At 41.1% G+C, this 23,513-nt stretch overlaps 1 protein-coding gene across 18 annotated transcripts in view; it reads right to left on the reverse strand.

Annotated features, from left to right (window-relative positions):
• The window catches only part of FNBP1 (formin binding protein 1), a 92,894-nt gene that overhangs the window by 41,807 nt on the left and 27,574 nt on the right, over positions 1–23,513 (reverse strand). For all 18 annotated transcript variants that reach the window (XM_059486408.1, XM_059486422.1, XM_059486421.1 and 15 more), the window contains exons 2-6: positions 21,854–21,969; positions 17,209–17,265; positions 14,581–14,728; positions 2,465–2,527; positions 1,547–1,651 (exon numbers count right to left, since the gene is read on the reverse strand). In XM_059486408.1, the coding sequence (XP_059342391.1) occupies positions 1,547–1,651; positions 2,465–2,527; positions 14,581–14,728; positions 17,209–17,265; positions 21,854–21,969 (489 nt within the window). The remainder of the gene's footprint in view (positions 1–1,546; positions 1,652–2,464; positions 2,528–14,580; positions 14,729–17,208; positions 17,266–21,853; positions 21,970–23,513) is intronic.

The raw sequence follows: 23,513 nt of genomic DNA on the forward strand, positions 1-23,513 counted from the left end.
TTATCTATGAAAGAAGTATTCTAAAATCACTTTATAGAGATAAAGCAGAGATGATCCCTCTCTGTTAGAAAAACCCACATGTGGTGCTACATCTTTAACAATCTGTACATGCATTCATCTGTCAAGTGCCTTGGCAAATCCAGGAGGCAACAAAGGATCAAATCTACATGGTGAATTTGCAACTAAGAGCCAAGCAAATTACAAGACCACAGAGGTATTTTGTCCTTTGATATGCAATAGCACTTGGGGGAAATTTTCTGGGCTTGTTTATGATTTACTGTCCTCATTTCCAAGAGCATCCTTGGTGCTCTGTGCCACACAGTGTCCTGATGCTCAGCACAGCAGAAACATGAGATCCCACAGATGTAAAGGGAAATTTATATTTCATATCTTCACAGGACTGCAGTAACTTCAAATAGAAAGAAGCAGACCTCTTGAGAAGCAAAACCTACATTTTACAAGGAGACCTCAGACTAGAAAGATTTCTTACCTATAATTCACTTTCCTTTCCTGTCCCTGCAACAAAACATTTGGCATATTTTAAGCTTCAGCTTTTACTTTTCCCTTTCTCTTTTGGTTGCCTTTTCTTTTTATTTTTTTCCTTTGAAAAATAAACATTTTCAAATGTTCTGGCTATTTTGTGCCTGTCTGACTCAAACTCAAGGAGGACAAAACTGTCCTTACACATTGTAATGTGGTGTTTCTGATCTACATTAGTGCATCTTCTGAGCAAATTTGTAACTCCAAAAACAGAAGCTATTTAAAACATTTTCTTCCTCTTCATTGCTTCCTTAAGTTAGAGGTATTGGACTTGGACCTGTAAAATTTAAACTTTAAGCATCCTTTCACACATCCAATTTTGAATCCAACTAAAGAGAGAAAGTATTTCCAGACAGATGTGCTGAAACAGGACTGGATGTTTAAAATTAAGCATTAGTTCAAAAGCTTCACTGAGTGGGGATCACTGTAAAAAAGCCACAAATAATTCTGCAACCAGCCAGCAACTGAGAAATGAAAATAAAAGCCTTGTGCCATCTGTGACAAGCATGGATTCCAGGATCCTGCATCACATGGAAAGCTGTCCTGTCTAAACCTACAACTATGAAAAACAAGTCTGGTAATACCTCATTGCACCCAATGACATTGGGAAATCTTTGAAGTGCTGCTGCAAGGGGAGGAAATTTGGTTCTACCTGGATCACAGAGGGAATGAAAATGTGTGGAAACTGCAATCAGCCCTCAGGGAGCCCTCACAAGCCTGGCTGTCACAGAACCTGGGGTGTTAGTCAAAACTGAGCTTGCATAAACTCCTTTAGAGCCACATCAGCTCTGTTAAACTGAGATACCACCCACTAAAAAAACCTGACTCTGTCTGTTTAGAGTTTTTATATAAATAAAGGTGTCTGCAGAGATCTCCCAGGTTTTAATTAACCAGCAGACTGACTCAAGTAAGGCATTAAGCCTCACAGGGTTTATCCTAGCAGGAGGATTGAGGCAATAAACCTATCACATCCATGTTTACAAACAGACTCCACCCTCCAGCTCACCTTTTCAACATCTGCTTTTGTCACATTGATGTCAGCATCCATTTTCTCAAAATACTGCTGTGCTCGGTCAGCTTCTTTGCAGTCACGTTCAAATCTCCTTTTACTCTGACAAGAAAAACCAGAAACCTTCGTTATGGGAAGAAAAAGATCCCAAAATCTGCCTGAAATTCATGCCTGCCACTAAAACAATCTGTTGTAGCAACTGCAGGATTTTAGGGCTCTCTTGTTTACACTGGAATACATTTCCATATTTATGAACTTCACAAAAGGGAGTTACCAGAGGCACATTTTTGGTTCCATTATTCAGGCTGTTCATATTTCAGTATTTTTCCTTTTTAGCATCACTTCCACTCTAGTAAATGGAATAACTCTCTTCCAACACTTAACCCTTTCATTTTTGTAAATGCATGGGGAGTAACTAAGATTTACAAATTTGCCACTAGGATTTTTGGTAATTGATAACCCCTTTTCTATCCTCTCCTGTACTTCAGCCTCACTTTTCATTCGTCACATGAATGACAATTCCAATGTATATTTACTTTTGGGAAGCAGCACCTGACCCAAGAGATGCTCCTGTTCAATTTATTCACACATTATGAAGCTGTTCAACTGGCAGTGGAATATCTGAGCAGGACCCTTAGGGACTCAGCAGTTTCAGCAATGCTTAGCACACTTTTCAAGTCATATCAAATGAAATGCTGCTCGTGATAGACAAAGAACCCACAGAAGCCAAATGTTCTGTTAAAACAGATTTTTTGAGGACTGTGAGTGTATTTAAGGCAGCAGAGTTTTAAAAATCCCATTTCTACAACTTTTACCCATATACCTTTTGTTTTCCAAATAAAACATTTGGAACCATCTTTTTGAAAACAATATATAAATTACTTGAATGTCACATCTGAGGAATTTGCCACTTACTGCTTCAAGTTGTTTCCAGCAAGTTTCAATGTGTTGTTGTGCCTTTCTGCCATCATGGAAGTGCTGTTTAGAAAAAGAAAAGAAAACATTTTGAACAACAAAAGAACAAACAGTCAAGTATGCTCAAGAAAAAGCCCAACCAGAAATCATTCTGACAGCTGTGTTCTGCAAGGCTGGTGAATTGAGCAGGTGTGTGATGACTATCTAATGTCTCAGCAGGCTGCAGATGGATATTTGCATCAATTATAGTGGTTAGTTCGACTAAAGCTAATTAATCCCTTTAGCAATTCTACCTTGTATTGTTCACTGTATCTCATAATTATTGGTTTCCCATATCATGGGATCTGAAGCACTTTTATCTGATGAGTATTTCTTTGGTGACAGACTGAACACTGGCTCTAAATTAAAATTTCTCTCTACATGAATTTACCAAGATGCACTTGATTGGCACATTCTAACAACTGATGTTTGTCCTGATTTTCATTCAGACTCAACAAAAAAACCTCTCTTCTTCCTAGTTACTAACTGTGTGTCAGAGCCAGCTGCTCCTGCCTCTCAAGAGGTTTTTGGTCCCTCCAGAATCCCTCCTCTCCCACACACTGGGGGTGAGTGTGTGCTCAGAGTGAGGTGTAACTCAAGTTTTAAATGGAGATGTCAGCTGAACAAGGAACTCCTCTCCTGATGTGCTTTGTGGATCTAAATTGCAGTTGGTTTAAGTAACAGTTCTTTACACAATGTTCTTTATCAAAGAATCTAATCTGTATTAGTTTATCCCTCTGCAGAATCACAAAATGGTTTGGGTGGGGAGGGACCTCAAAGAACACTTTGTTCCAACCCCTTGCCATGGCAGGGACACCTTGCACGGTCCCAGGCTGCTCCAAGCCCTGTCCAACCTGGCCTTGGGCACTTCCAGGGATGGGGCAGCCACAGCTTTTCTGGGCAAGCTGTTCCTCCATATATATGCCTGGCTTTCCCTCAAGATAAGCAATTCATTCCAGATCATTCTATAAATGAGTGACCCAGCTCTGGGCAGGAATGTGAATGCAGACCCAGCTGACTGCTACAACAGGTTATTCCCCTCCATACACCACCCTGGAAAATAAATAATGAAGCAAAGTGAAACAGGAAGAGAGAGGCCTTTCTTTTGTATTATTTACTGGTAATTAGTTTTAGTCAAATACAGGAATGGTGTCACAAAGTAAACTTGAAAAATAAAGGTCAGATATTGCCAGATAATGCCACTAGAATTTATGTGCTCTCACGCCCAAGTGCAATCAGATTTTACATAAATCTTAAGGAATGTGATACCTATGGTTTGTTGGGTTAAAAAAAGCTCACACTCCAGATCATTAACCTGCTAGAAAATGCCACAGTTAGAAAAATCTGCCTGCAAGCACTTTACAATTGGCAGCTCCTTGGTCTCCTGCATCTTCCACTACCACAATTGGTATTTTCCTGTGTTAGGGGAATGAGGGACATTTCAGAGCTGCCATTCTGCCTCCATCAGACATGACAGCAAAAAGCCCCAAAACTGCAATTCTCTATCATGCCATGTCAAATAGGCTCATTTAGCTTTAAAAATCACAGTAATGTTCAAGATGTCTGCAAGAACAGAACAGCACCAGGGCTGCCCTGGCAGTCCCAAACACTGTGTGCTGAGGAGGGATGCCCACCTGGAACTGAGCACAGGGACATTCTACAGCTGGATATGTCTGCATGGTGCTTATCTCCACAGGAAAATTCTTAAAGCAGACAAGAGAGGCCCAGTGGCAGAAATGTTTTCCATCCTGGCCCGTGCCATGCTCAGCTCCAGCTCTGCTCCTGCCCTCTGAGCAGGGAGCACGTGTGGCCACTGGGCCATGGAAGGGGAGCAGTGACAGCCTGGCACTGCTGGGACAGCAGAGACCTTCTCCAAACACTGCCTCACCACACTGTGACATTAAAAACCCCTGACATCACTGTGGAACTGCTGGGTGGCAGGGAAAGGCTCCAAGCTGATTTCAGTTCCCTTTGTAGATCCCCAAGTCCTTTCAACTCCATGTGTGACAGATGCTGCCTCTTCCCTGCCAGGGGCTCCTCCTTTTGTCATCAGAGTTTAGGAAAACAGTCCCAAGGAGCAACAAAAACAGTCCCAAGGAACAACTGTAATTTATCACTACATTTTTCAACGTTTTGCTAATGAGCATGAAATTCATGGAAGCCTTAACAGTGAAGCTGGGAATAAAATGACTCTGATGGATTCATTGCTTCCACCAGCCCCCATTTCTGTGCTCCCCACTTTGCTGGGGTAGGATGGACCTGATTTGGGAGCAGCTGGACTGTGTGAAACCCAATACTGTCAATGACCCATAAACCTCAGGAAAACAACATGCCAGGTTTGTTTAACAGGAAACAATTGCAGAGAGGAGCTGAAGGATGAACTTGGAAACAAAAGCCCATCAGATAACAGGATGTGTATTTTTAAACCATTGTAGTTGAATAATGTCATTTTAACAAGCCATCCCTGTTACTTCCAAATTTGTCATCTCTGTAAAATAAGCTGCACAAGCTTCTGGAAGTACATGCAAGAAGCAGTGAGACTGCATCCAGTTCAGATTTTGCTGCATTTTGATACTTTATTTTTTTTATAAAAACTCTGCTGCACAATTGGAATGCTGAAATGTAAAATGAGCATTGTTGAAGATGATTAAATAGTGAAATATTAAATGGTGATAAATACAGGTGCATTACATCTTGAAGAGTTCAGGAAATACTGCTTTTTTTTAGTTCAATCAATTTCTAAATATACTTATATAACCCCTAATTCTTGCTGTGCTGTCCCTTGTTGTGAGCTAAGGCACTTCTGGTTTTGCAAATCTTTGCCTTCCAATGGTAATTCCTGCCTTCCAAAAATTCATTTTTAAATACAGCACCTAAGTGGGACCTTCCAACTATCTATATTTCTTCACTGGCCCAATTTTATGGGTTAGAAAAGTCAAGGCACCACGGTCAAGTGATCTGCCTAAAGTCATACAGGAAGCCTCCAGTTTCCTCAAACCATGCACTATCTTCAACTTCTGCAAACTCATTTCCTTTACAATCCTCTTAAACAGCAAATGTCCTCTACCTTCACCTCCTCCCCTCCAAAACCCCAGCAAAAATAACTCCAAGCTCAACTGTTCCTTGATAAGGTTTCAAGTACAAGTTCTAATTTAAATAAATTTCTTTGAACAAATTAAATAATTGGTTGTTCTACACCTAACATTTAGCAAATGGAAACATGAAAAACTATTTAGAAAATCCTGTGGCATACTACCACTCACAGGCATTTCAGCAGCACAGAATGAGAAATTTGGAGTAATTGATACAGTATTTCTTTTTTCCCCTCCCAAACTGGATGTCCAAATTGATGGCCCCAATCAGGCTGTTAAAAAAAAATCAGAATATGAGTGAGATATTCAATTAATAAATCACACCTCAAGTGTGTCAGTGAGACATTAGCAGCAGTGTAGGTGGCTCACATGCCATGATTTACTCCAGACTTTTCACCCATATCCACAGAATTCTAAAAACACATTAGAAACACAGTAAAGTGAAAAGTTTGGGGTTATTAGTGTTCATTAAGTCAACCCCCCTAAATCACCTTGAAGCCTATACTTTGCACTCTTTGGCTAGCAAACACTGTGTCAACTTTAAGATTTCCCTAAGCAATATTTTATTGAACTATTAAACCAACTAAATGGCTTAAAGCACAGCAGCACTGCCCAAACTCAAACCATCCATGACCACAACTGTCCTTTTTCCCTGTGTTAAAGCCCATTGTGCCCCAGGGTGCCCTGAACAATCCACAATGGCCACGTTTTCACTGGAGAACTCCATCCATTCCAGCTCACAGGATTAATACAACAATGAAGGGTTTAGGTGATCTCAGGAGAGTTCACAGATGAGTTCAGAAAAGATCTCCAAGTTTGACCTCAACTCATGACCAACCATCATAATTTTAACGACACCCAAGTGCCACATGCAGAATTTCCTTGAACATTTCCAAGGATGGTGACTCCACCACCTCCCTGGACAGCCCAATCCAACCCTTTCCATTAAGAAATTCTTCCTGGAATTCTAAAATTCAGTTGTTAAGACTTGAGATACTTTTGCCAGAGTATTAACTCGCTCATGTGAGGACTGTGAATTAACTCAACGTTTTAAAAGCTTTTGTTATATTCAAAAAGCTCACAGCTCGAGGAAAGAGCTTTTCCCTTTGCAAATGCAGCCACAGGGATCGGTGTGCTCTCCTCATTAGGATGCTGCCTGTGTCTGGAACAGCTGGGGAGCAACCCTGGCTGCTGTGCAATCAAAGACAAACCTCTCATTGACTTTTGTTGGGCTCAGATTTCACCCGTGTTGATCAAAACGCCGGGAGCAGCGAGCGAGGGTCCCACAATGCAGAGCCTGTTCCTGCCAGCACTGCCACAATTAGGAGCAGCAGGATATTTTTGCAAAACTTCCTTGGTATGCACGAGGGTTTACACAGCCCCAGAGCTCACCCAGCAGACAACAACAGCTTGTTAGAAGATGCATCTTATCTTTTTTTTTTTCCCCCTGACCTTTTGAGAGAAGCAGGAGAAAAGATGTTGCTAAAAGCATCTAATGAAGGACAACACATTCCAGTGCTTTTGCTGAGGAGTTCCTGGGCAATTTTCAATTAAATAATTGCCTGAAACATGTAAATTCCCAGCATGACAACAGGGCTGCTTAGGCTCTGTCTAAACTGATCCTGTGAAACCTTTTACAAAAGGCTGTAATAACACAGCCTTGTTTTTCTTAAGCAAACAGGAGTTGATTATATGGTTAAACTAAAGACTTGTACATCTATAGGATGTTTGTATTAGAAATAATCATAAAAACAGTCTTAATTTATATGCATAGCATATGGTTCATTTGACAACATCCTTTACAAGAATTGTCTAAAAATATATCTAAGGCAAGGGTGCTTTATTCTCTTCTATGTACATGTGAGATAATAAAACAGACTAACAAAATAGTTACCTTTGGCTTTTGTAACAAGTACTCCCAGCTCACACTGATAATAAATAAAAATACAGTACTCCATCCTCCAATTCAAACTCTTATCTCCATTTTTGTTACAAGTGATTTCTAAAATAATGGCTGGTGATTAACGCACACCAGAGACGGAAATAAGACAACACTATTTTTTCCTCAATTTTTTCAGCAATATTTGCAAAAATCCTTGTCAAATGTTTTTCTTTTTCTGGCTGCAAAGACAGGAAACAGTCTCCTCCAAAGAAATCTTTGTTTCCAAAAATAGCAATATGTTCTTGAGGTCTTATCTCTCTCAGTTGTAGAAAGAGGAGCATAAGAGAGTTCTGTGAATGTTGACATGAAATTCATGACCATTTTAATACATTCATCAGCTACTTAATATTGGGGCATAACACTGTTCTCCTTTGCAATATCCGCAGGGACATTATTTTTAACATGTATTTATCAACTTGGTTGAGTCTGGGACAAGTTATAGAAATATCTGTACTTAATTTGATGCAAGTATCTGCTCCTGGAGTGCTGTATTCCAAAGAAATTCCATTTGACAAGCACTATGGAGCAAAGCTTCAAATTCCAGATCAGCTGCACCTGACAACCTGAAGTAGCTGCCCCTGTTGTCACTGAGCTGTAACAACAGAATTATGGATGGGGTTTGGAGCAACCTGGACCAGTGGAAGGTGTCCCTGCCCTGGGCAGGGAGTTGGAATGAAATAATCTTTAAGGTTCCTTCCAAACCAAACCATTCTGTGACTCCCTGGTGATTGGCACAAACCTAAGAGACACTGTGGCAGTAATATTTATGGTAACTTGTCATTTTCATACTACATGTGACAGATAAAGTCCTTACATTGGGAATTGTAGCTCAGAACTTCTTCTCAGGCACAGAGACAGTGCTGCAGCTGCCAGTGCAGCTCCATGGCAGCAGAGCTAAGGATTCTCAGGATCTCTGCTGCTCTGGCCAGCTCCTGGAGAGGTCCTGCTCAACCATCTGCCCTCAGGGCAGCAAGGCCAGCAGGCCCTGGAACCAGTGAGCACAGGCTGTTTGGAGATCATGTACCCTCCTCCAACCCAGCCCTAGGGACTAATCTTGTCTTTAAAAGCTCACCAGAGCCCAAGTGCTCCTCAAAAGCAAACCTAGGGCTTTTCAAATGGAGATTCATCACTACTACTAAAACTATGGTGTGAAAAGTTGTTTGTGCTTTTATATCCTTCAATGAAATTAGAGGAACAAGCTGCTCTAGCTTCCATCTTTTCTCATTCCCAGCATTGTCACCAAGCTCTCCTTCCACTGATCCACAGTTAAAAGGTGTCATTTCAAATGGTCTGTGACATTCCTGTCAACAAAAACTAGAAGATGTACAAGCTAATGCCTTAATATGCAAGGAAATACTTTTAGCTGTTTTCATAGACCCTTCATGCACACATTCACCTACACTGAAGTACCAAGACCTGCATCAGAAATATAAAATATTAAATGTCAGCAAAAATGCCAGCTGAACATGCCCACATGTACCACAGGCTTGGATGAACCCCACTCTCCACAATTAACATATGCACTACTCATCTGGCTTTATTGTTGCTCTTTCTTTTCAGGCCAATCTCTGTGGCTGTACAGGCAGAACACAAAGGGGAAAATGCATCCATGGCCAGTGCTCAACCCCCTCAGCCTCAGGCATCTCTCAGTCATGCACTGAGCAGGAAATGTTACTGCTCATAGGAGGCATCTCTCATCTTGTCCCTCTAAAGGCTCTTGCTGTGCAGAGCAGCATTCAGGCCAATTCACAGAAAATGGAACTACATTTGTTAGTAAACAGATTTTGTTTTCCCAATCTGATTCTTTCATGTGGTAAACAGAAGCCAATTTATTTATTTGGGCTATCATTTCATAGTTCAGTGTACCCATTCAAAACTGGGAAGAGCAGCATATGAAGTTCAGTGGTCTCAACTTTGAATCCTGCTAAATCCAAAGGTCACGTTATACCTTTCAGTTGCATGGGATATTGGTATTAGTTTCCCACACAAAAATGCTATTTAAATTTCCATAATAAGCACTTGCTTTTCCCCTTCACAGCACCATTCCATGACAACACAGCAATAGCCAACACAGCTTCATTGTATTTACTATCCATAATTTGGTGAAAACCAAACAGTCCATCAGAACACAGAATTTATTGTGATCTTTCCTAAATATATTTCTGCATTCTTAATTTTCTCTTTAATAATTACCACGTAACACTGTACTGGTACAATTTAACTTAACCAAATACAGCAGAAATACCTCACAAGAAAGAGGATGAATATTTAGAGTAGGACTGTTGTGCAGTGTATTTATCAAGCACAGCAAATTCCCATAAATAACTTTAGATTAAAATTAAGACCTTCATTCACAGGGCAATGAGCTGGAAGTGAGTTGGTTGCAAGACAAGAGTTGGGGAAAGCTTGGTTTGAATTACATCAATCTGAAGTTTGGCAAATCACTTCCTTTCACTGTCACTCTTTTCCTTTCCCCACCCCTCACTTGGCCGTTGGTTTGTGACTTCTGGAAGGCAGCAAAGTCTCTCTGTGCCCCTGCAGCACAAAGCACAGCTGTGCTCCAAACACACACAGAGCTTGAGGCACATCCCAAATGCAACATGGGAAAATCCATTGTGCCCCTGACAGGGCTGTGTGCTGCCACCCTGCCTCATGCTGCTCCACACTGGAGGAATCCTCTGGAAAAACCACAGGACTCTTTGCAGAACAGGGTACTATTCAGAATGAGTGAACGTGACAGAATTCCTCCAATTATTTACTTTTCATCAACACCTGAGAACCTACAAGAAACAGAAAGTCCTCTGAGAGGCACCCCCTGGATGAATGCACACAAGGAGGGTCCACCAGAAAGGACCAGACCTGTTTTGCCCCCATGGTACCCATAAGGATTCATTCATTCCCTGTTCCCCTTCTATCCCCACACAAAATGGAATGTATTGACATCAGGTAAATTCTCTCCCAACCACAGAATCCCAGTGCTGCACCAGTTCAGACTGCAGCAAAGCCCTTGGCTTCTATCTGACTTTCATGCTTGATTGTATGGAGCCAGAGCAGCCCCAGGGGGAGGTGGAGGCAGAGGTGAGAGCAGCAGCAGTAATCAGAGAGATGGTTCATGACTCCCAAATACATTTTTAGCAAAGCTGCCATGAGCAGTGGCCACACAGAGCAGCTGCTGCCAGAGGAGGCTGAGAGTCAGACCTAGTTTGTGACCAGAGATCTAAATCAGAATGGGCTCAGGAAATAATTCTTGAATTTCTATCCAGATTACAGAATTGGACGGATTCCTCAGCCATAGTTGGATGTATAAATCAACTATGTCCTGTGAAGTGTTAAGGGAAAAAAATAAGCCAACAAACAGAAATTCTCAATGGTTGGATCAGTACATTTCCAGCCTAGAAGTGTATTACATGTCAGTGCTTGTGAAGTCCAAACACTCATCTTGACATGACAGGATCACCACCTTCTCTTTTGTCAAAGATGGACAAGATTAAGAGCCAATTTTGTAATACTGCAGGTCACAGAATCACAAGGTTGGATGAGACCTTCGAGATCATCGAGGTCAAACTTGACACTTTTGAGAGCCACCCCAAAGTCAGGCCTTGGTGACATTGGGGTGACATGAAGCATGACTGCAGAAGCAAGTTCTTTCCCTGAAATACTCAGAGGTGATTCCCACCTCATTTGTGTGACTTGATGACATCTTCCAACAGCAATTCAGTCACAGGCATCTAACCTCAACAGCCTCAAGGGGACTATGGATGGGACATGCCCTTCACACAACACAGAACTGAAATTTGAGCTTGTAACCAGCTAACAAGGACTCTGAGGAAGAGAATGTCTCCTGAGAGAGCATGGACACAGTAAGATCAAGAGAGTACAAGAAGAAGTTCAAGTGAGGAACTGCACTATAAAGAGTTTCACTTCACTGGGCAGCTGGGAAGAACTGAAACAACACAAGGAGTTCTCCCTCTCACAGTGTGAAAATCAGGCAGGGTGTGTACCTGACTTAGTGACTGTGAGGGCAAAACAACTCATTTGGTACCGTGACAGCACTGAGAGCAATCTTATGGAAGAGGAATGTGTGAAATGATAAAGCGTAAAATTATAAAGTCATTGATTCACCTTAACTCCTAAAGATATTTAAGTTTCACACAGGAGCCTTGGCCTGATTTTTGTAACCACTTTCTAAAGTTCAAAAGCCATCATGCAACAAAGCACAGGATCTGAAAAAGTGTAAAGGTAACCCAGAACTCTCCCAAGTTCTAAATCAGATCACAGGAAGAAGGAGGTATCTCTCTTTTGAACAACTGCACCTTGCACATCATCCCACCTGTCCAACCTGCACAATTGTCCTGCCTGGTTTTGATCAGTTGCTTCTTTCCTTATTTTACCACTAGCAAGCATCTTTTATAGAAAAAACATTACATAGGCAGCCATCAAGCACACCTTTCAGAGAGCCAAACAAACCCAACATATGTACAATTTGCATGCCAGATGAATTTTACCCAGCGTAAAACCCATGTAAGGCATGACACAGTATCAGTTCTGCACCACTTCCAGGCCAAGCAAAACCCAAGAAATTATTTATTACTGTGTGACCCCAATCATCTGCTGGTGTAATTCCACTGGAATCAATAGAGCTAAATGAGCATGAAAGCAGAGCAGGCAGGCAGGCACAAGCCCCCATGTGTTCAAAGATCATCAGCCACACTCACTGCTCACAGCTCCAGCAAACACTCCTGGGTATCAAAGGGGTTTCCTTTGGAAACAGAAGCTGTATTTAGAGATATTTGAAAAAATTCTGCCCTGTGAGGGTGCTGAGGCCCCAGAGAAGCTGGGGCTGCCCCACCCCTGCAAGTGTTCAAGGTCAGGGTTTGGTGCAGGCTGGACCAGTTATCCCTGCCCATGGCAGGGGAGAATGGGATGAGCTCTCAGGTCCCTTCCAACCCCATTCCTATTGCCTGACCCCTTTCTGCTGGACTTGAGCTCATCTTTCACACATTTACTTACGACACCTCTGTGTATAATTTCCATCTTCCAAGTAGAAAAGTAAGACCAAAAGAGTAAAGGTGCTTATCTACCACAGCCATGCTGAAATCACTGGAAATTTTACCATTTTACATTCAGGTGTATTTGGACACCTGAATGACTTAATTCAAGACTCAGTGGAGAAGAATGTGGGTCTCCCAACTCCTACACATGGACCCAGCCCCAGGAGTGGCTCATCCAAATGATTCTTTGGACCTGGAGCACAGCAGTTGATGGAAGAACAAACAGTGAGCACGAGAACCCTGCCAACAAAATTTCTGGAAATACCAAGTCATTCATTAATTGATATCATAAAAGGTTTTGCCTAAGCTGCAGCTCTCTGTAATATTTACACAACATCCACCCTCCCCTCCTGCAGATCTCAGCAGGATCAATGCTGTTACAGGATGAAGTGAGAGGCTGTGCATGAAAAATGCCTGAGGGTGGGAACAGTTTCCTTTTCAACACAGTTTTCTCCTGAATGAGAAATCTACAGGAACTAGACAAGGATTCCTAATTCCTATAAGCTTGATTTATGTTGCAAGAACAAAACAACTCTGACAACTGTTTTCTGTTAAAGGCCAGTAATTATCAGCAACAGCAGGTAAATACACTCACTTGCTTTTTGCTGTTCCCCTGTTCTTATCACTAGGCCAATATTACACTAATTTTCCTGTCATTCACCCCTTACTTATATGAGCCATAATTACTAGAAAAGTTTACAAACAAAACAAAAAGCCAATAGTTACTACTCAAATTCTTTACAAGAAATATTGCAAGCCCACTTCCATAGTACCTAGAACATCTAGATATTCCAATCAATTCATACCCATGTAATTGAGAAACCAGGCAAAAAACAAGAGCTGACAGAAAAATGCCACACTAGAATGCTGCTTTTTTCCCCTTTTTTCCTCCTTCTGCACAGATCCATGCTGGATATAAGGTCACATATAAGAGGGGCTGAGAAAACATTCCCATCAGTTATATGTAAAACATCCTTCCACACTGAAGATTACACACCATTTTGCAGATTAAAGCTATGTCTATATATTCTTTTCCTCTGCTGACAGAATTATCATTCTAATGCTATACTTAGAAAAAGGTGGTGATTTCCAGGGCTCTGCTCCCACACAGCACCTCAGCACATGCTTAGTGTTTAGTGGGACTATTTATAAATGCATAAGTTCTGCAGGAGTATTTTTGCACTTTCCAAAATAGACCAACAGCTTGGAAATGAAATATAATGCTCTGATGCTCCCTTTGCACTTTGCTTAGTCATTTTATACCTGTTCTGTGAGTATTTGTAGTGCTTAGAATCCTTCTTCTATGCTCACACATCCAGGACATAAAAGGATTCAAAGCAAGGAAGGAAATCACATCTCAACTCTGCATTTTACAGAGCTGGTGATGTGCAAATTAATCAGCTTTGAACATTCACTGCAGCAGGCACACAGGTCCCTAAAGTACCAGCTGCAATAGAGCACTAACATAAATCTATTAATTCCACCAGTCTTGAAGGACAACAGGTTGAAAACCACATTCCTTATCTTCACCAAACAAGACAAACCCCCTATTTAATATTAAAATTTTTTTTAAAGAGTCTCCTTTGCCAGATCTGGCTGAGAAGCACAAAAAATATGAATCAAAATCCAAATAATTCTCTCAATCATCTCAGCACTGCAGTTCTTCTGTTTATTTCAGGCTTTACACAGTGCTGCTGGACTCTGCCCCAAGCAAGCTTTTGGCTAGCAGAGCCTTAAGCACAGATGGGTCTCTGACCTTATTTAGGAGGGATTCTCCTGCAGGCATTCCTGTCTGATTTTATAACATTTGATTCAAACGGTTCAGCGACTTGGCCAGGGCACATAACCCAATTCTTTAATGCTTGGTTCATTAGCACAGCTCATGTTTATTAACTACAAATAAATCTCACTTAACATTGAGCTCCACTACCACTAATTAGCTGTCTTAAATAGCAATTCCTAGTGAATAATAAATAAAGAAGGATGGGTTACCGATTTCCTCTCCTGTTTCAGCTCCTGCACGTAGCGCGTTAACTCGGCAGTGATCAGAGAGGTCATGTTCTCTGAGATCACCTCATGCTGCCCAGCATAGTCATTCATCTCATTTAAAGTGGCTAGGAAGGCTCTGGTTGATGTGTACCTGCAAAGGACAGAAATGCATTTTTAGGCTCTTTATTTTCTGACAGACACACTGCAAAGGGAGCTGGGATCCTCCTTAAGCACTTAGCATTGCAGTGAATTAGCACAGATTCACTGAAGGAATTGCTCCAAAGGAAGCCTGTCCCGCACACTGACAGTTCTCTGATAAGTCTATCTCAATTTAGACAGTTTGACACTGGCTCTTAAAATATCACCACTTTAGAGTGCCAGGTTCTTTATCAGCACAGCTCTGGGGCTTCAGTTTTCTAATCTCTACTCACCAAACATTTCTAGTTGTACTGTCTCAATTCCTACAATTCAGTGCACAGAGTCATCAGTATATCCTACCTGGAAAAATCCTGTCTAAGCAAGCAAAATTTTGGCCAGCATAGCCTAGAAAAGAAAGTTTTTCATAGTGTAAATTTGATTTAAATCAGCTATAGTTTATAAAGTTTTCAAATAAATAGAGTTTACTAACCAGCTGTTCATTGTCAACCCATATTTTTTAGTACCTTCCATCACAAGGTTTATTTTTTCATATCAAATAACCTCCCATACAGCATTCCATGTATTATTGAAAGGAAGAAACATCTGTGCACACAAATTTTGAAGCAGCAGATTATGTCACTGGTATATTCAACCCAGTGCCAACAGAGCTGCATTTAAATACCCCAGCTGGCTGTGTGGGCAGCTGGAAGCCAGCAGCAAGACACTACTACATACTAGAAAAACTATTGTTGTTGTTATTTTTTATTCTAATTCTAAAATAGTAGTGGCCTGTGCTGGTAACATCACCTAAAGGTGAAAAATCAAAGCAAAGATGGAGATATTTAGGGGAAATAGAATAGAGCAGTACAAGTAGGGATGAAAAAGACATCATATGAAAATAAAAACAGGAGAAACTATAAAGGGACTAAAAAACATTACAAGCAGAAACATTCACAGTCAAGATGTGAAATGAGAGAAATCCCAGTTGCAAAAATATCCCAAGATCTAAAAGGCACAGAACTAGAGACTGACAACGAGCTTGAAAAAGCTGATTTTCAGCCAGGTTGTCTCCAAGCACCATCTGAGGCACCCAAAGGTCACATGGCAAATCCCCAGATATTGTTTTGAGACATGAAGTAACCACACTGAGGTGAACACTGTATTTATAAAGGGCAAAGGATGCTCAGGATCTTCTGTGCCACATCACATAGAATCATTCAACTCCAATATCCTTTTTCAGCAATGAAGGATGTGCCAAAACCCATTGTAGTAAACTCAAAATACCCATTTATGGTGGAGCTATCCAAAGGCAGATTTATTCCTAATCTTGTGTAGAGACAAGAACAGCCACTGTGCTGGTAACATAATCTTCCTTGTGTAAATATCAATATCTCGGGAAACAATGGCATAAATAACTGATTCCCAAACAATGTTCCTAAAAATAAATTTAAAAGCAAGCAAAGAGCCTGTTATCTCTCTTACACAAACCACTGGAGTAGCTGTGTAGAGCAGCTTGGGGGGCTGACCCAAAAAATCTGTATTAATATAATCATCCAATTGGAGCCATATCCAAACTCTTTTGAAACATGTCAAATTTCAAGGTCAGGGGTTTGAGGCTGCTGCTGGGCTCTCCAGAGGCAGAGCAGCCTCGTGGAGCACCAGGCTGAGGGTCAGCCCCTGCCATGCCTTCCTTCAGAGCTGCATTACAAAACCCTGATGTTGAGAAACTCCGGGCTCACAGTGCTCTAAGGGGAAAGGTTCTCTGATTTAGAGCCTGGTGGGAAGCTCATCTTCTAGAAAATTCTCCTTAAAACATATCTTCATTCTCCTTAAGGGCAGGAGGGTCCTTAGGGACCGGTGGGGTCTCATCTCCCGGACCTTGTTGCTCTGCCTGTGAGCACAGCATCAATCCCCTGCCATGGGGACAGGTCTGAGCAGGGGAGTCACAACCAGACAGGTGAGGCTGTGCCCATCCTTCAACAGCAGCCAGCCCCAGGACACTGGGAGTACAACCCTGATCCTCCACCCTGCTCTGCAGGAGCCACTGTGCTGTTAGAACATTACTCCTTTTGTAAGTTACTAATCTGTGTTGTCAGCCTGTTTGAGTCATTTAATACTTACACAGAGTGCTTGAGTTTCATGCTAAAATTAACAACTGCTTCTGCTCCTGCTGAAAGCAGATATGAATTTGGTTGTTCACTTCAGAGAAGCAGGATCAGTCTGGCTTGAAGGTTTTAAGGCACATTAAAAAAACAAATGAAACCAAAACCCCAACCCAGGCATCCAGAAACTGCAACATAGGGAACTGAGTAGTTACAGGGCAAATCCACTCCTTACTATCTACCCCACAAGCCTGTTTGTGCATCTGTGATGTCTATATTCTTACACTTGACATTAAAACCTTGGGTTTACAAGCCAAATCCTAGGTGATGACCCAAACTTTCCCATTCCTCCATCAATGTGTGCTCACCCAGCAGGGAATGGTGAACATACCTGTATTCCTCCTCCTCTTTGGAGTTCTTCTTGGGTTGGTATTTCTTTGAAAGATTCCTAAAATTGAAAATATAGAGACATAAAATAAAATTTTAAAATATCCTTTGAAGCTTACTGATGGAGCTGCACACACATTCTGTGAGGCTGCAGTTTTTATCTGCAGTGAGCAGACACCTCTCCTGGAGCATGACTATAATCAGGCTTTGATTGTGCTGTACTAACACGCTAAGAATGGGCTGCACTCTGCTCCAGTCTCTAACTACAGCAAAGCAGCAGATTCTGAACCCAAGAAGTTGCTAAGTTAAGGTCATGAAGCTGATACACGTGGGTTCTGGTTCTGCTGATGCACAGATCTCCTTCACCTGATTTAGAGGAGAGGTTCTTTTAGAGTAAAAGTCACCTCAGGTAAGGCAGATCTGAAGCAGCAGATGACACTCTTGGCCAGGCAGGTTTGCCTGCATTTAGCAGGATGATTAGAAGGCAAAAAAAAACCCTTCACAAAGCTGTGGGAAGCTGCACTGAGATAGCAAGAGGGGGTTCATTTTGTGATTATCAACTAATGCTGGTGGAAGTGTGACATTTGATTATCCTAATTAGCACAGATGATTGCATCTCATTATCCCCCAGCCAACTACTGATTTAATTTTAAAACACCAATATGCTCTTGGAGTGATTGTATCTTAAATAAGAAACCTGAAGCTTGCTGTGAGCACATCTGACATTGTATGCTTTTTATTGTCCCACAAGCCTCTCATCAGCAGCAAATCCAGGGAATTTGGGAAGGTGTGCTGCCACCTGGCCCTATCAGCACCAGGATGCACACTGCACTGCAGCACAGCACAGAGCTGAGCAGTTTTAAGGGCTTTTCAGTGCTCCTGTGTCCTGAACTGAGCCCCATGACTCTGTTCTCTCTGGCAGCCTCTCACCCTGCTGTGGAAGGGAAGCCATTTGGTTTAGTTTTACAAGGTTGTTTCAGTGATGAAGAGCAGCACACAGGGAGTATTGATGGAAGCACTGTCCAAAGGAGGACTGAGTTTTATCAACTTATCCATGCCAAACGCTTTGGAGAAATCCCAGAATGCAAGTTGTAATGAAACTGCTTTTTCAGAGGTGTAACCCATTCCCTGCTGATGCTGGTTTTACTGCTGACTTGGGGACAGCAGGGCCTCCCATCTCACATTTCTTATTCCTTTTGTTCTCCTTGAGGAATTAAGGAGCATCTGCCCCAACAGAGGAGTAGCCAGAACGCTGGCAGATTTGCACAGGCAAACATGTGTTCCTCAAAATTTAACTATCCTGACTGGAAGGGATCCAAATGAGTATCTCCCTCTCAGTCTGTGCCTTCTCTACAAGAATATGCTCTGAAAAAATTAACTTGTCTAGTTCTGCGGCTTCCATCAAACACCAGAATGGGAAGGGTTCTGCAAACTGTTCTGCATGATGAAAATAAATTTTACAGCACCCTTTAGATGCCATGGGAATGCCTCCTTCCATGTACCAGCTTGAAGGGAAAAGGAAAAACCACAAGAAAAAAGCACAGAAGGCTACAGTAATAAGGCATTTTCACACAGTCAAAACTCCATCTCCCTGCACTGTCACGCTGCCCAATTAATTCTGACACACACAGCAACTGGCTTCCTGTGAATCTTTAAAGGTGCAGAAATGCTACAGAGCTGAGGGGGGAAAAAAACCCACAGTCTGCTTTCACAGACAAAAACCACTTACCAAGGATTAGCATCTGGGTTAAACACTTCATTATCTTCTGTGCAATTTACACAACACACAAATTGAGTCTATTTATTGAAGTTCTCTAATTATTTTTTGCTGTTTTCTAAATCAGATGTAGGTTTAACCAGGTACACAAAATCCCCACAAGTGCCAGTGAATGCAGAAGTACTGCTGGAGCTCAGCATGTCCTGGTGCAGTGACAGTGACACCTTCAGTGCCAACAATGATTACAGAGGGAGCTAACACATAATAAAACCATCTCTGGAAAGATTCTCTGCCACTCTGAGCACCTATCTCCACGAGTGTTTCTATTTGCTTTTCACTCTGCATCATTTTTTCTGCCTTTCCAGCTTGTTTCTCTGCTCCCATATTTGAACTTGGGTGACAAATGTGAGAGAAAGATGTCAGACATCAGGGGTTCTGATTCTCAGATTATCCTGACACCTGAAGCATTTTTTCCAACACATTTTCCTTGAGGCCATCTATCCATCACCACATTAGGCAAGGGTTTTGACACCCTTTGTGATGCTCTGAGTGCATGTGCTGTAAGGGAATGACAAGGACACAGCATCTCAGCACTGGGAGCACAGCATCCAGCGCATCAGGGTCCCATGGAAGTTAAAATACCTAAAATAAGATTCTACCATAGTTCCTACATTCCAGCCTAGCTTAATGATTCAATAAATACAATGTGAAACAAAGAAAATAACCAAGTCAGATCTGGACTCCCAAACCAGGCTAATTGTAAATGATATGTAAGCCTAACCTAAAATATTAAATACACATCTGCAGAATTATAAAGAAGAAGAAATGTTTTTAAATAGAAGAAAATTTAACTTCAATAGATGACCAGGCTGAGATGTAGATAGTTAGAGAGGAGAAATCGCTAGTTAGGTAACCCAAGGATGGAACAGAAAATACAAGTTGTGCAGAAGGAAATAAATTTCAGCAGCTTTACTTACACTACAAACAAAACTGAGTTACATCCACAGGAGTACCTGGAGTTAACCTGTCTCTTTTTAATAACATTTTCTGCATGTTATGACATGCAGTGATGTGATGCAGCCCTTTTACACCAAATTGATGTGGTACAAAAAAGGTTTGCACCAGGCTTAAGGACACTTATTAAATAAAAGCAGATGCATGATTTATTTCTCTTTTTTAATGTACAGCACTGCTTTACCTCAACACTTGACAGGTCTACATTTTTTGGTTTTTTTTCTTTTGTACTTTTAACTTCTTAGATGTCTGCAAGCAACCCTGTGTTTAAGAGCTCCTTGGGGACAGATGTAGTTGTCCTCAAACCATAAAAATACAGAGAGGCAGGAAAAAAATAGACCATGTTTTTTGGGAAGTCTAGACCAGAATAAGAAATAAAGCTCAGCAATTCATAGTTCCTACATGGTCACAAGTAAAACAATATTTCACTTTCATTTATATGTTGTTTGGGTGTTTATGTGATTAATTAAGCTCTTTATACCTGGAATTTGTCATCCTGAATACCCCAGTGAGTCTAGTGCAGGACTGTTCCTAGGACAGGCCAGCTCACCCAGATACTCTGCTGGGCTTTCCCAGCCCAGTCACACTCTCTTTGTTCCAGCTCATTTTGCCTCTGTAATTCACCCTCTGCTCCTCTCCATAGGATGTGAGCAATTTGTTCCTGCACGAGTCATTTTCTATTTCCTGCTTGTCTGAGGCAGAAACCCTGGGGAAGCCTCCTGGCATTCCCCTGGGAGAGCACACAACCATCAGGGCAGGGATTTATCTACAACCAGCTCCTCATGAATCACAGGCCACTGTGCATCTCCAGCCCACTCAAACATAAGCAAATTCTGGGTGATTTTTTTTTTTTAATTGATACTATGTTAAATACACAGATAAACTGAAACCTCAGATCCCATCTCTTTAAAAGCCAGTAATAATGGAAAGAGTTCTCTTAAAAGCCAGTAATAATGGAAAGAGTTCTCAAGATTTATTATCACCATGCAAATAAAAGGTGAGTTTACTGGGGGAATTAGGAATAATTATTCCTGCTCTCCCCCTCCCAGTTAACACCAGCACCTCCAGTTTAGCACTGGGCACAAGTGGCTGCCAAAAATGTTGTTCAGCAGGACCCCCTGTGTGCTTTGCTCCCTTCTCACCCCTGATCAATTCTCAGTTTTTTCTACCTCACTGGGAAAAGCAAGGTGATATCCACTCCTGTGGGAGGGTTCTTAGCACCTCTTCCCTGGGACCTGACCTCAAGGAAGATTTTTCTGTGTCTGGTTCACACATTCTTATCTCTGACTACAATCAAACCAGACATGGACATGTAGAAAGTACCCAGCAGTGATTATTTGAGATTAATTCACAAAAATCTCAGCTCTGAGAGACAGATATCAGGAGACACCTCAAAAGATCATAAAACTATAATTCAAATCTCAGGCTGTAACCTTCTTAACTACATAGAAAAAATTACCAAGGGCTGGGCCTGACTTTGACCTGTAATTCCTCCCCATGCACATTCAAAAAAAAGGCCTGTTTTAGTAAAAGGAAACCTAAACTTCTCCTAACAAATGATCATTATTCCATTGAATTCTCAAACCCTTCAGCATTTTTGCACAGCAGCCCCAATTTCATGGAAAACATGACAGTGCTGTGCTCAGAGCCTGAGCCATTAATCATGCACAAACTGTGAGTAAGCCCTAGTGTGCTGCTCAGCCACCTCAATACCCTCTCTTTTTGCAAAACATCTGATTACTAGCAGATATAATACAACAGGATCTTAAATTAACTTTTACTTTCCAACCTCTAAATTAAAGCTATTTTCTAAAACCATTATTATAAACAAAATCACCACTGACACAGCAAACTTAGAGTTGATTACAGGCTCTGAAGAGATGCAACTCAAAGTCCAGAATTTTACATATCAACTTACCTAAGCTGCTTTGCATAGCTGAGTTCAATCTCTGTTCTTTCTTTTACAAACTTGATGTACTTTTCCAGAACATCAATACCCCACTGAGTGTGTTTTTCTAAGTTGTCAAACTGGTCCTGCAATGAATAAAAAAAAAATAGTTTAGTCTCATTGAACACAGAGACAACTTAAAATTAATTTACAAAGGGAGTATCACCACACAGAAAGAGTTGTTAATATTTTCCATTACCACTTAGATACTTTTATAGTGAGACAGGTTTTTAACAACAGAAATCTGTATTTTACCACGAGCCCAATTCAGCAACACTCTTCATTACTCATTTCTGAATCAGTTTCATTCCAGAAATACTAGCAATTCTATTAAATACCCTCTTCTAATAGAAATACTTAAATGTAGGATAAGAAATAGATACTCATGACAGTATTTTGTTTTACTCAGAAGGACTAATAAAAGTTCCATGAATTTGGGATCTGCTCCTGATTGGTAATTCTGATTTTCATATGAAAATTGTAGATTTAAACTCCAGCTTTGCCAGTGCTATGAATTTAAAATGTTATTCAGAACAGTTAATCTTTTTACAGAGCAGACCTCAATTCCTTTGTAGACTGTTTGCTCTAAAACAGACAACACAATGCCCCCTAAAATGACAAACTATGTTTTCTGAAAGTTTTCTTGTCCACCTCCATTTAGATACAGATACTGCTTTGTTCTTCAGATATCGTTGCCCTCAAAAACAGTCACACATGTTTTCAATGAAATCAAGAACATTCCACAAGTTAGTCTGGGATTTGCAAATGCCAAGAGAAATTAAGCAACTCTAAATCCAAATTTATTATCCAAGCCAGTTTATTGCTATCTGCAGATTTCAATTTTAATCACCTTATTTTTCAAAATTTGGTTATTTCAACAGCACTCAAATTCCACAATCCATTCCACACAGCTTTGCAGAAATTGTTTCTACAATACTTGAAATATAACTTTTAAACTGTAATACATTGAATACTTATTCTGACAGACATACACTGGAAAATAAACAAGGGCTTTAATATCAGCCTAATTTATTTGGCATCAGGTTCCATTATGGTTTATAAGGACAATAGAGAGTAAGTTTGTACAAGCTACAAATTAGATTGACCATGTTTTCCAAAAAACAACCCACAGCACTAGATTTGGGTGGGATGCTAAGCTGCCACTACCAAAGGTTCTGACACAAGTGATGCTTCTCTAAATGAAAATATTTGGCACTGTGGCTCAGTGTGCAGAGTTATCACTGAGATACAAAAGCCAGACAAGCCCACTCCATTTAGACACAGAGCAGAAAAATCACTGAAAGCTACAACAAAGCCTGGTTTGTGAATATGTTGCTTTTATCAAACACCACTTTCTGCTCTGTAGCACATCAGGCTGTGACAGAGTTACACTGGTGGCAGGAGGGACTCTGCCAGCCTTGAACAGTCATGGACACAGGAGCTGATAAAGAAAATAAACCTGCTAATAAAGCTGCTTAACTGTAGTATGAAGGGGAGAAATAGGAACCATGTTAAGAAGACAAAATCTGCAAAACACCATGAAGAAGGGAGTTAAATCAGCAGGTAAAACTCATGGAATGGGACACACAGGGCTTGTGCATTGTGTTCTTGCTCTGCTTTAGCATCAGGC

Source organism: Ammospiza nelsoni, chromosome 20, assembly GCF_027579445.1.
Source record: "Ammospiza nelsoni isolate bAmmNel1 chromosome 20, bAmmNel1.pri, whole genome shotgun sequence".
Classification (NCBI taxonomy): Eukaryota; Metazoa; Chordata; class Aves; order Passeriformes; family Passerellidae; genus Ammospiza; species Ammospiza nelsoni.